The 13,105-nt window shown below is 44.2% G+C and overlaps 1 protein-coding gene across 2 annotated transcripts in view; it reads right to left on the bottom strand.

Moving 5' to 3' along the window:
• NUP93 (nucleoporin 93) overlaps window positions 1–11,942 on the bottom strand; it is a 133,681-nt gene extending 121,739 nt beyond the window's left edge. Inside the window, exons 1-2 of one of the 2 annotated variants that reach the window (XM_034788235.1) lie at window positions 11,834–11,942; window positions 527–719 (exon numbers count right to left, since the gene is read on the bottom strand). In XM_034788235.1, the coding sequence (XP_034644126.1) occupies window positions 527–705 (179 nt within the window). In that variant the 5' untranslated portion in view covers window positions 706–719; window positions 11,834–11,942. Of the gene's footprint in view, window positions 1–526; window positions 745–11,833 lie in introns of both variants that reach the window. The other variant, XM_034788234.1, reaches the window with a different exon arrangement.
• Between the last annotated feature and the right edge of the window lie 1,163 nt (window positions 11,943–13,105).

Genomic DNA, 13,105 nt, shown 5'->3' with positions numbered 1-13,105 from the left:
TCGACTTCGTACAAAAATTTTGGGACAAACTGTATTCTTTTATCAGACAGCCAAATTTAAGATGCAGCATGTACCTTTGCAGAAGGCCTGGTCTGGATTTAAGTCTGGGAAATCCTAAGGCAAACTAAACATGAAGTAGGTCTTTACAAAGTCACAATTACTGACAGTCTTTTTGTGTGTCCCCTGATTCCTGGTAGGCAGAGACACAAGAGATTTGGGGAGGACTGAGGGATATCAAGTGACATGTTATAAATGGATGCACATAAGAGGTAAGAGACCATTGGTGAGACTCAGTCATACCTATCAAATTACCACCATCGAAAGCAGTATTTGTACAGCACAAGTAGGAGGTACGTGTAGATCTTTACAGACACGGGAGTCTCCCTAGCTTCTACCCAAAGTAGTTCACAGCTCCATTGCAAGATCTTTAAATATGTTAGGTTTTCAGGAGGAATTAAATGAGCTAACAGACTGTTTCTTCAGCATTCCTAGCTCAAAACAGAGTCTCAAAAACCCAAGTACTTACGCCTTGACATCAGCAGTCTCCTGCGACGTGCGGGTCAAAGTCCGAGACCGCAGACGCTCTCCGGCCTGCTGGATCTCCTGGAGGTTGCGTTCTACATGAGGAAGTTCAGAGATGCCCTCTGTCTCAGCTGCGAGCTGTTCCGCTTGCTGGAGAAGTTCTCCAAACCCTTCAGTGTCCATGTGTAATGCCGGTTCTATACAAGACACACACAGAAACCCCTAAGGAAAGAGAGAGAGAGACTCGCTTGACAAAACAAGTAAAGGATCCCTCATTGATTCCAGTAACACCTGTTCTTGGGGTGCAATAATTGGTTGTTGAGTACAGAATAATCACACTATAGATCACCCCAAACTGCTGTAAAACTTGAGGATACTTTAAAGTGGTCTCTTAAGACAGGCAATTGCCTAGTAGAGCTGAGGCTATTCATGCAGGTTTACGTACTTAAAATAAGTCTAATGGAGTACCATCGTTAACTCAAATATATGGAGGTGGAAGTGAACAGAAGGTGCAACTGCCCAAGTGAAGGATTTGGTATTAATTCGGTCTTGAGTTTAAACTACTTATGTTTCAACCTGCATATATTTTCTTTTTTATTTTAATCTTTCAGGAAAACATATAAAGCCATGCATCTCTAATTCCATAGACGGAAGAAATATGAACGGGCTGTTCCATCGTGAAGGGTATATAGTCTTCCCTCAGTGCACATGGGAAACTTTCATTAGTGTTAATAAGAATTACATACATCCATTGATTGACGGTAGAATGGATCATTTGGAGGAAGTGGACAGTATAAAGTGTGTCTATAGCAAACCTGCTGTAACTGATGGAGTCACTAAAGCATCACATAAATCTGAATTCAGAACTGATTTCTAAAAAGGGCTGGGAATGTAGGGATCAGTGTGTGAAAGGCCTCTTCTAGTTTCAGCGAGGAAACTCATGTGAATGAAAGACAAGAGTTCAAACGTCCAAACTTGGGTGCCTAAAATTAGGCTCATACATCCATTAAATTCACAGTCAAGATAATGGGAGCTGCACATGTACAGCATCTCTGTAAATTCAGGCCACTTATTTCAGTTCTTAACTTTTAGGCACTTAAGTCTGGAAAATTTGACCTCCGCTCCTGGCAAACCTGGAAAGATAGCCATGTTCAGGGTGAGGCAAGATACCAAGACTGAAGCAGCAGAATATTTTTCTGATTCACAGATTGTTCAGGGAGTACCCAAGGCCGAACGTAAGACAAAGGTTGCTCTAGAGAAGTACTCAGACTTCTAAAAATTGCAGCAGCTCATAGTTCCTGAACTTTAATGTGTTTGACAAGAATTAAATGATCGGAACAGCTGTTTTCAACCCAAGATGAAGTTGGGACAGGCACAATAAAGGTGTCACTTGATGTAGCTCTGCAGCTATCACCTGTAAATGGGATTTATTTTCCATTTCATGCAAGGGATTTATGTGTCTAACTCATTAGCAACAATAAATAATATCCACCTAACCCTCCCATGCAACCAATAAAGTTAGAAGTCTGAAAAAAAAAAAAAAAAAAAAAAAAAAAAAAAAAAAAAAAAAGGAAANAAGCTCTGTTCATTTTCACTATGCCAATTTATACCAGCTGGGGATTTAGACCAAGATTTCCAAACGTGTCAGTGATTTTTGGGTGCCTAACTTAAGAAGTCTAAAAAAAAAAAAAAAAAAAAAAAAAAAAAAAAAAAGAAGAAAGGCAGAAGCTAATTAATGGACTTGTTTCTCCCAGTAGAGAATATGTAGCCACGCTTACATGAAGGCCTGATGACCCAGAACAGGAAGGATGTATTATTTTAAAACTATTTGTAATGATCAGCATTCAGTAAACAAGAAAGATTTTCCAATGTGCAGAGCGCTGATGCAAAGTGCAAAGATGACCATGCTACTTGCAGAGGATACTGAAAGTGAAACTGGACCAGTACAAATGCTGATGTGAACCAACGCTAAACATTCAGCATTAGACAGAGTAGTACAACACCCAAAAGGTGTCACTCTAATGCAGAATCAGAATCATAATAATGTTCTGGGAACTCACTAATTAGTTCCCCATCTGCCTTTTTTTTTTTTTTTTTTTTTTAAATGACTCAATACCCGCCCGCCACCCCTCCCCCCCAAATTACAGCATCCAGACATTTCATATATCTTGACAGGATCCTATAAACAACAATAATGGAACAGCCAGTCCATTCCCCACCACCACCACCACCCTGCCCCAATCCCATCATTACCCTTACTTGAAAATACTTTTGCAGCATTCCAAGTATAGCAAAAACAAAAATAACCGATATTTCTGAAATTATTCTCAGTAAAGGTATGTCTACACTGTAAAAGAAAAACAAACAAAGGTCTGTTCTTAACCTGGTTAGCAGCTTGATTATAAGCCTACGCTGGAGCTGAATTTGATCTGCCAAACGGAGTTAAAAGCAGAGCTGCCATGTCATCACTAGCAAACTTAGGTTAAAATACTAATGTGGGTTAGCTAACCTGAATTAGGAACACAAGGGTGGCTGTTTTTTTGCAGTGTAGACATACAAGTGAGACAAAGGCGTGTCCCTAGAGAGGACACTGGCAAATAAAACGGCACCACATCTGTCTTTCACCATGACCCAATTCTCAAAGCATGGATATTGTCCTTTGCAGAGGCCAACTTTCTTTTTGCCATCTTAAAAAAAAAGTCCTCTAAATAGAGGTCACAAACTTCCAAGAATTATTCTCCTTACATGGAAGCCACAAATCCAGCTGACTCCTGAACTCAAACAGAGGAGAAGATGGGGAGAAACGCCCTACGCTCTCATCACCCTTAACGCACAGATCCACAAACTGGGATCCTCCCTAAACCAAATCTGAACTTTGGTGTAACCCCTTAGACTGTCCCCCTCTCCAAATCATCTCCTTTATCCAGAATTTTAAAGTGTCCCTACACAGAAGAGAAATGAGCATGCCTTCTTTCTTTGTAAGTGATCAGAGGAGACAAACTACAGTCTATGGCATTAACTGTGATCCTTTAACACTGATATGTTGCAAGAGAGTAATGAGAAGTAATTTTACTTGCTTATTTGAACAACAAACAGGCAAATGAGTCCAATGTGAAAACAGGACTATTTTATAGAAGGAAAATGCCTACTGTTAAAACATCTCAGCATCCCCCAAAGAGACTGAATTTCTTACAAAATGCTCCCTTGAGCAGATGCATTTGTATTTCTTTTACTGTAGTTTCAGTTGTTCAAGAGATATTTGATTAGCACAGTCAGATCACAATTAAGTAGTTTATACCTGTGAAGGAGGGAGGAATGATCAAAACAGCAAAAAAAAGAGGGAGCATATGAGCCTTCCAACAAGGTAGGAGGGAAGGGCCAAAATCTACCTCCTGCCCTATCATCCAGTACATCCAAATAGCCAACCACTTTCTGTGAGGTTGACTATATCCAGTACATCCTGGCAATCACCTGATTTCCATCGATCATCAGTCTAAGGTGAAATCATCATGAACTGACAAGGAGGGTAAGAAGAGAGTGTGGGAGTTCACAAGTAAAAGGTAACATATTTTAGCTCTGAAAAATATATTTTAAAAATCCTCTGCTTAAGACATACAGTGCAGCAGAAAAGAAATCCAAGAATTCGAAGGGAATGGATTTTATATTCACTAGGCATCCAGTTTCATCATGGTGGCTAAGCACCACTGTTACCAGTGCTAAGAGAACTATTTAGCACTATCTGGAGAGGAGTTTGCTTAAAAGTATTATGTTTAGTGATTCAGATACATGCAGTTAATAAAAAAAATTAAAAAATCCAAGAACATTTCATACTATTATTTTGCACAGACACCACGACACAAACTGCTTCCAGACACTAGGGACCATGTAAACATTCTCCAGCCACTGCTGGCTAGCTACCAAACTGTGTGGGGGTACAGGTGGCAATTAGGTTTATGCTGACCAACAAACCATACTGGATAGTTTGTACTGGATTTGTTCAATAAGATTAGCAGGCCAGTGGAAGAAAGGCAATTTCATGCCCTGCAATGCAGTATAGGACATCTTTTCAGTGTTTACTTGTGAACTGCTTCCCCCTGGCAGAGATCTCCTGCGCTCGGCTGCCAGAAGCAGCCTCTGTTGGCAGACAGTGACCAGAATAACCACACTCCCATACAGTTAAGACTGCTAATGTCAGTTTCTGAGGGAGCAGCGTGTGTGGCGCTGACTGCAAGAATAGCAAAGAATTTCGTTTGATCTGATTTGATCCGGTCCACTTCCCTTTTTCATTAACTGCCTAGATAAAAAGCCAGCAGCATAAGCAGGAGCTAACTTCTCCGAGAGCACTGAAACCAAAAGCATGAAGAATCAGTGCAGTGTAAAACAGCTCCCAAACCTGCACTTTTAGCCATAGACTCAGTATCAACACCACGCAGGGTTTGTTCCATACATTTTCAGATATGGGACCATTTCAACAAACTCGGTGAAAACAGAGATCGGTTTAGGTAAATCTGGAATAGACAGGAGTTATTTTAACCACACACACTAAACTAACCGTGGTTATAACAAATCTGTGGTAATGACAACTCACTACTCATCTAGAGAATGATCAGCAAATGGCTTTTTTCCAAACAGCAACAATAAAATGGTTAGACAGAACAGCAGCACAAAGAAGATAGTCTTTACACTGACAGAATTTACTGCATTCAGGAGACTGCAGTCTGACTCTTAATGCTGCTGTTCAAGATGGGAACTGCTACTACAGTAAGGAGCAGAATGATGGCAGATTTTCATGTCTGTCTGGGGAAAGAGCAACAACTGACACCTCAGGGAAAGAAAATGCAGACTGAAGAAATTAAACTAACTTCTGTGAAGCCAGATCGACCCTGGGCTAAAAGCCAGGACAGGCACAGCTCTTCTGGAAAACAACATTAATAACTTATCAAGAGATGATGCGGCATTAAACTACTATTCCATGTTCAATAAAACTCAAATTTTAACATTTCTCTAACATTCTGAAACCAAGAATAAACTCCAAAGATTGTATTAGTTGACTGAATTTAAGCCAAAAGAAGCCCATAAGAAACAATGATTGGTTTGCTAACTCCACACAGAGTATTTTCAATGATGGTTTGCTATTAAAAAATGAAGTCTCCTCAAGAAGAGGGATACACTGTCTTATGAAGAATGTTGTAATTACTGTATTCCAAATATAGCCATGCTGAATATTTTATTGAACTGGCTTGTAAAAGATTTAAAGTTTAAATATTCAGATGTGTGAACAGTGTCTGTTATCTTTCAAATACTGAAAGGCTTATGTCATCTAATTAATTAGCTTAGAGTAATATGGGCCAAAAATTTAAATTCCTTTATTACTGGAAAAGGTTCTTAAGTAGATAAATGTAACAGATAAAGCACAAGTACCTGACTCTTGAGTTGGACATTAAAACTCAGAGTTTGAAAAACAGTCACCCACATGGCTGACCTGCAAGAAACTTTCACTGGAGTACAGAGGACTATAAGCCATTAAACTCTGATTAAAGTTCATTGTTCTATTTAAAAAAATAAAAATCTAGCAAAGATATTCTTTCCAATATGATGGGAATATGAATAAATCCAATGCTGCTCTCATTCCCACAAGACAGTTCCAGCTACTCCTGGCTCAGAGAGCTCAGCAATGTGAAATCGACATGTCTGGGGCAATTTCAGGGCTTCCACTCAAAATCCAAGCAGTGGGGAAAGAGACAAAAATCAGGTCAATTTCACACAGCTGTTCTTCAGAAAGCTATCAGCAGAAACAGCAGAGTTAGGAACTAGAGATAATCATGTGGGGAAAGAAGATATTAAAAAAAAAAAAAACACACAAGGATGAGAATGGGGCAGAGTTGCAGAGTCCCCTTTCCCTTGCAGCAGCCGGGACTCTGAAAGTATAAGTGAGGGGGCAGAAAGGACCTTCTGAACTGGATTCAGGACAGCACTTTGGCAGGAATTCTAACACCACCTCCTCACAGCCGGAACTTCCCACTCTACCCTCTTTATCGTCTATGCTAGCCTCTGGATAGGAAGTGCCTGGTAAATACTTCAAGTCGGTTGGCGGGAAGGAGGGTAAAAAACAAAACAAAAAAACAAGCCCAGATTTTCAACATCTATCAGAATTTCTTGTATTACTATTTCTACATACAAACAACCTAGAACCTGAATGCTGCAAGCTAAAACCATGAGTGGTATAGAGAAAGTAAATAAGGAAGTGTTATTTACTCCTTCTCATAATACAAGAACAAGGGGCCACCAAATGAAATTAATAGGTAGCAGGTTTAAAACAAACACAAGAAAGTATTTTTTCATGCAACACACGGTCAACCTCTGGAACTCCTTGCCAGAGGGTGATGTGAAGGCCAATACTATAACGGGGTTCAAAAGGGAGCTAGATAGATTCATGGAAGATAGGTCCATCAATGGCTATTAGCCAGGATGGGCAGAAATGGTGTCCCTAGCCTCTGTTTGCCAGAAGCTGGGATTGGGTGACAGGGCATGGATCATAACTTTGTTTAGTATTTTTGATTACCAGTCTGTTTTTATGCTTTGCAAATTTTGATATACAATGGGTTTTCTATATAAATATTCATATTATGGTTTTCCCTGCTTCCTTTTGTTTTTCCTTGAGCAGACAATTTTCCCCCAGCACCTATAATTTGTTTTTGAAAGCTGGAGAATCCAAAAGATCAATATATAAAAACCCCATTCTGCAGGCCTCAAGCATTTCGCAAGAGTATGAATTGCAGGGTCAGAGCCTGAAACTAAACAGAGTTCCAAGTGTGTTTTAAAGTAAAGCATCTTGAAATTAGAGTACAACAAATGGAAATGGTCTGCCGAAACCACAGGTCAGCTGGATATTTTCAGCCAAAGGAACTGTACCCTCCCCCATGAATTAAAAGCATGACAGATATCCAGTTTGAGAACACTTCCAAGTACTGAGCACATCAGGATGAAGTGAGATACCACAGGGTAGATAAAAAATAAATGTCATTTAGGAACATAGGAACTGCCATACTAGATCAGATCAATGATTCATCTAATCCAATATCCTGTATCCAACAGTGGTCAGTACCAAATGCTTCAAATGAGGGCAAAAATATCCGTAATGTGCACCTTTTTTAGTTTCTAAAAGTTACCAGTTAGGATTAAGAACATCTGGGCCAAAAACTATCTATTTTAACTGCGGATATATATTTATCCACATAAAAGTCTAATCTTCCAATGACTGCTACTAAGCTCTTGGTTTCATTGATTTCTTGTAGCCATGAGTTCCATAGGTCAATTATGCACTGCATAAAAGAATTTCCTTCCATCAGTTTGAAACGTGTTGCCTCTCAGTTTCATTTAATGCTCCCTTGTTCTTGTATTATGAGAAAGGGTAAGTAAGTGCACCCGACTTACGTTTCCTCTACCCTTCATTATTTAATTTAGGATCCAGCAATGTGTCTGAGTATTTCAAATTATTCCTTTCAATATGTATTACCTTGCATTTGTCAACATTGACTTTCATCTGCCATCTGACTTTGAAGTTCCTCACAGACTTCCTTAGTCTTAGCTATCCTAAATAATTGTGTCATCTGTCAATGTTGCAACCTCATCATTCACCCTCTTTTCCAATTCCTAAATAAATCTATTAAATGGTACCTGATCCCAGCACAGGTCATTGGGACACCCCACCATTAACCTTTGCTACATGGAAAATTGATTACATGAAGTATTTAGTTTTGTTTCTGAAAAACCTTAGAGGAGATCAAACTCTCTCCACTCTCTGAACTGAAAGAGGGTACTACAAGGAAAATTTAGAAACCACTGTGACATTACCTCTATTGGAAAGTCAGGCTGTAGAAACTCATATATTCTATACTCCTGGGGGAATTCTGCACCAAAAATTAAAAATTCTGCAAAATTCTGCATATTTTGTCAAAACAACACAATATAATCACGCTCCCATTGTCAACCCAGCTACCCGGGCTCAGAGCGGGAGCCCCAGCCGCCTGTGAAAGACACCAGCGGATGCACTGGGGAGAATTCACAAATTCTGGGTGAAAAAATAAAATTCTACAGGGAACATTAATTCTGCGCAAATTCTGCATTGCATAATGGCGCAGAATTCCAGCAGGAGTAATTCCACTATGATGACTAAACCAGGAGGGAAGCAGACCCAATGACAACAGAGCAGAACCTCAGGGTGATTTATAAAACTACAACATGCCTAAGGAGGGGACTTAAAAGTTCTGTCCTCTTCTCCCACAGGTATAAGAGGAGGACAATGTCATGCCATGCTGGGCACCCATCCTTCCACATTAGCAGCTGTCTGGATGGCAATTCTTACTGCATCAGGAGTTCATGTTTTAACACAAGAGCACCCCAACCATGTTATAAGAGTTTTTGCCTTGCCTGCGTAGATGGGGCCAAACAATGTTACAATCATGTTATCGTTCTGTGCTGCAGCCCAGTAAAGATCAGAGCTATAATATGGAGAGGGTCCTGTTTAGAAAGATTCAGCAAAGCTACTGGCCCATTTGGCTGGCCACTCCTGAGAAGTGGCCAAGTACCAGCTGTTGAAAGGTCATATCCCAACCCGCTGGAAAGAAAACAACAAAAGCAGGAAGTAGAAGATACAGAGAAAAATAAGGGAGACCAAAACAAACTGATCACATTATTTCTTTTACATTTTACATAAAAACCCTGCACCTGGGATATTTTTCATGTAACATTTATTTTCCCCCGTATCCTTTCTGTACTAATAGGTCATCGAACCAAAGAACAAGGGAAGTAAGTGGGAAATCATTGGTAGGAAACAATAGCATCTGTCAAGCCATATGGGGCCACAAGCCACAATTTGGGCAAGTATGTCTGCCATGGAGAACCTGAAACTGTAAGGTCAACTCTGCTTCTCACTAGGAGCCTACCAATTTCACGACTGTGAAAAACGTGTCATGGACTGTGAAATATGCCCTTCCTCGTGAAATCGGATCTCTCCCTTGCTGCTGGGAGCGCCCCAGCCAGGGGCCTCCTAGCTGCGAGCCCCCACCGGGCTGGGGAGGGACAGGACTTGTCCTTCACCTGCAGGGGGGCCAGGAGGAGATTAGACTCACCTCTGGATACTTTTTGGGTTGGGACCCAACACCATGAAATTTCAAATGTAAACACCTGAAAATGTGAAACGGATGAATTTTAAAACCCTCTGGCCATGAAATTGATCAAAATGGACTGTGAATTTGGTAGGGCCCTACTTATCACTATAGCCTGCTTTTGCCTGAAAAAAAGCTGAAGCTTAGATGTTACTTTAATTTAGGTTTTTATTGCAGGCCTCACTTTAGGCATCCAAAGAGAGTTGCCCTGTACACAGTAGGCATCAAAAAGACCATTTGCTAAAGTACAATTTACCAGATACTGTACACAATCCCATTTCTGCTGTTCCAAATGTCTCTCTAACAGAACACACTGAATTTAAAAATGGTACTTGGCAACTATCATGTCACGTGACCTGAATGCTGTATTCTCACCAGAGCTTACAAGTTAAAGCAGCGATAGAATGGGGCAGTAACTGAATGTGATAACAACAAAGAACAATTACATGTTCGTCAGGGTACACTCTTGCCTCTGAGTCAGTAACGAACCAGATATTCTCACCTGGCGTTACAGGGAAATGAGCAGCTGACAACAGTGTTTCAGAAGAGATTTTCAATAGAGAGCTCAGGCATTTGTGATAATTAAAGATCTCGTATCACTTTTCACAAGAGGAATCCAATTCAGACTATTAGAGTCTGAGTTCAAGGCCAGAAGGAACCATCAGATCATCTAGGTAGACCTGCTGTCCATCACAGGCCACCTCCCCATCCCCGCACACTAAATCCAACAATCAAAATTACACCAAAGTATTGCAGCCCACAAGTGACAAGACTGTTGTGTCCCAGGCAGAGAATAGCAGGACCCAAGTGCGCCAATGCCCAAGTCCTCCCCAACAGCAGGGAAATGATTAAGTGAGATATACCCAGATACACCTGAGAAGTGACTCCATGCCTCACACTGCACAGGCAAAAAACCACCCAAGTCATTGGCAATTTGAGCTGGGGGGAAATTCCTTCCCTCGCCCCCACATATGGTGATATGTGTGACCCTCCCCATGTGGGCAAGAACCAGCCAACCAAGTACGGGAGACAGACTGCTTAGTGCCATTTCAGATTCTACCTACTTAAATTCCCAAACGGAGTTTCAATTAGATGCAATATTGTTTCTGCACATCCTGGCCTAAGGGGCTACGTAGCGTTGCTCTACAGTATTAAGCAGATACCATGATGAACCACCCCAGAGAGGGCTGCAGTCAGTAGCGGATGAAGGAATCCATGTGTATTGTTTGCATAAAAATGCATAAAGCACTTTGGGCAGGAATCTCTAAGGAGCCTAGGGAACTCTGGCACCCGACTCCCACTGAATTTGGGTGCTTAACTCCCTTAGGCTCCTTTGAAAAATCTCAGCTGTGAGGATCTTCGGAGATGAAGGGTACTAGATACATGCCTGACTATGTTAAAGTTCATTCATCTGACAGCAGAACATGATTAACACCACAAAGCAGAAGAACTCAAACCTCCTTGGGCAGACACCCCCTTAGACAGAGAGTGTGTGGAGGGGGCAGGCAGGGCTGGTGGGGGGGATAGGGAAGACACGCCAGAGAAGCCCGAGGATTAACAGTATCTGGCACGGACGCCATAGTTACCCGCTGGCCACCTCAAAGCACTTCACAAAGCTGTCCCTGCTTTTTACCTGTGGGGAAACTGAGGCACGGAGCGGTTAAGCAACGTACCCAAGGCCAGGCAGGGCTGAGAGAGGCTCCAGCCCCTAGACCCGGCTGCCTCCCCTGTAGGGTGAGCAGATGTCCTGATTTTATAGGGACAGTCCCAAGTTTGGGGTTTTTTTTCTTATATGGGCTCCTATTACCCCCACCCCGATTTTTCACACTTGCTATCTGGTCACCCTACCCCCTGGCAGGCTGGCACAGTCCCCGGGCGCTCAAGGGCACCCGGCTTTGCCCAGCGGCGGGCCCCTCGCCAGGCCTTCACCGCACGTGGGGCCGGGCCGCTACACCGGCCTCGCCGCCAGGGGGCGCCCCGGGCTGCACCGCGGACACCTCAGGGGGAGCCGTGCGCGCCGCCGCCCCTCCCCCCGCACGGCTCCGCGGGGCGGGGCGCCAAGCGGGACCCTGCGCGTGGGCGGGGGGGGGGAGCTGGCGGAGCAGCACGAGACGCCCCTGCCCGCGGCCCAGGCCCGCTCCTACCTGCCGCCTCCTTCCGCTGCGGGACTCGCTCCGGGAGCCGGCTGCCTCCGCGCCGCGCCCGCTGATTGGAGGAGCCGCCGATCCCCCAGCGGCCCCCGCGCCACCGCGTCCGCTCAAAACTTTATTGAGACGCGTAGGAAGGGACACGGGCAGGGGGCGGGCCCCGGTGCCGGGCCGGAGGCGGGCTCGTGCCTCCAGGGGGCGCCGGCCGGGCAGGAGGCGGCCCCCCCACGGAACTAGCTGGGGTGAGCCCTGGGCTGGAGGGGCCCCTGGCGAGGCCCAGATCCCTGGTAGGGCTGGGCAGGGACAGTGGGTAGGAGAGGGAAAGGCAAAGCCGAATGGGAAGTGCCCAAGAGGGGGTGAAATGAACTAACGGAAAACCAAAGGCAGGTTCAGACCCAGGGTCGCTGTCTGGGCAGAGTCCTGACAGCCATGCCCGGGCCTGCAGTCACGAGGCGGACGAGGAGCATGGTTCCCCGCCTTACAGCAGGGCGCTGCCCTGACAGCAACGGAGTTACCCAATTTATGCCCATGTGAGGGCTTGGCTACAATTAACACACGACAGCTGCGCTGCTGTAGCACTTCAGTGTAGACCAGGGATCGGCAACCTTTGGCACGCAGACCGGTTTGTTTACCTGCCGCGTCCGCAGGTTCAGCCGATCGCGGCTCGCCACTCCACGCCAATGGGGGCGGCAGGAAGCGGCGCGGGCCGAGGGATGTGTTGGCCGCCCTTCCCGCAGCCCCCATTGGCCTGGAGTGGCGAACCGCGGCCAGTGGGAGCCGCGATCGGCCGAACCTGCAGACGCGGCAGGTAAACAAACCAGCGGGCCTGCCAGGGCTTCTCCTATTGGGTTGGTAAGCCACCTCCCTGAGAAATGGTAGCTAGGTTGACGGAAGAAGACGAGAGAACAACCCTGTAAACAACATCTGCTTTCTACCAGCATTAATCACCCCCAGGTTATATGGGCAGAGGCTGGACCAAGGTGCAATTTTCACTTCCCTATACTACTGGCAGAAGGATTTGGGCCCCAGTTTCTTATTCGTGTTCAGTTTGGTATGGGGGCAACGATTAACAAAAATGGGCCAGTTATACACTTTCCAGCTCTCGGGCCACATCCCTTAGGGCTGCTGCAGGGAGATGTAAGTTATCCCAGTAGGGATTCATTCAGAGGATGGGCAGCAGTGGTGCCATCACTACCCCGTTGCTCCAGGTTTCTGCTGGGGAGATGAGCAGCTTTGTTTTACAGCTAAGGAAGCTGCTCTAGCTGAAGC

This window comes from Trachemys scripta, chromosome 13, assembly GCF_013100865.1.
Source record: "Trachemys scripta elegans isolate TJP31775 chromosome 13, CAS_Tse_1.0, whole genome shotgun sequence".
NCBI lineage: Eukaryota > Metazoa > Chordata > Testudines > Emydidae > Trachemys > Trachemys scripta.
Note: the sequence above shows the minus strand (reverse complement) of the source record. Positions and strands in the feature narration are given on the sequence as shown.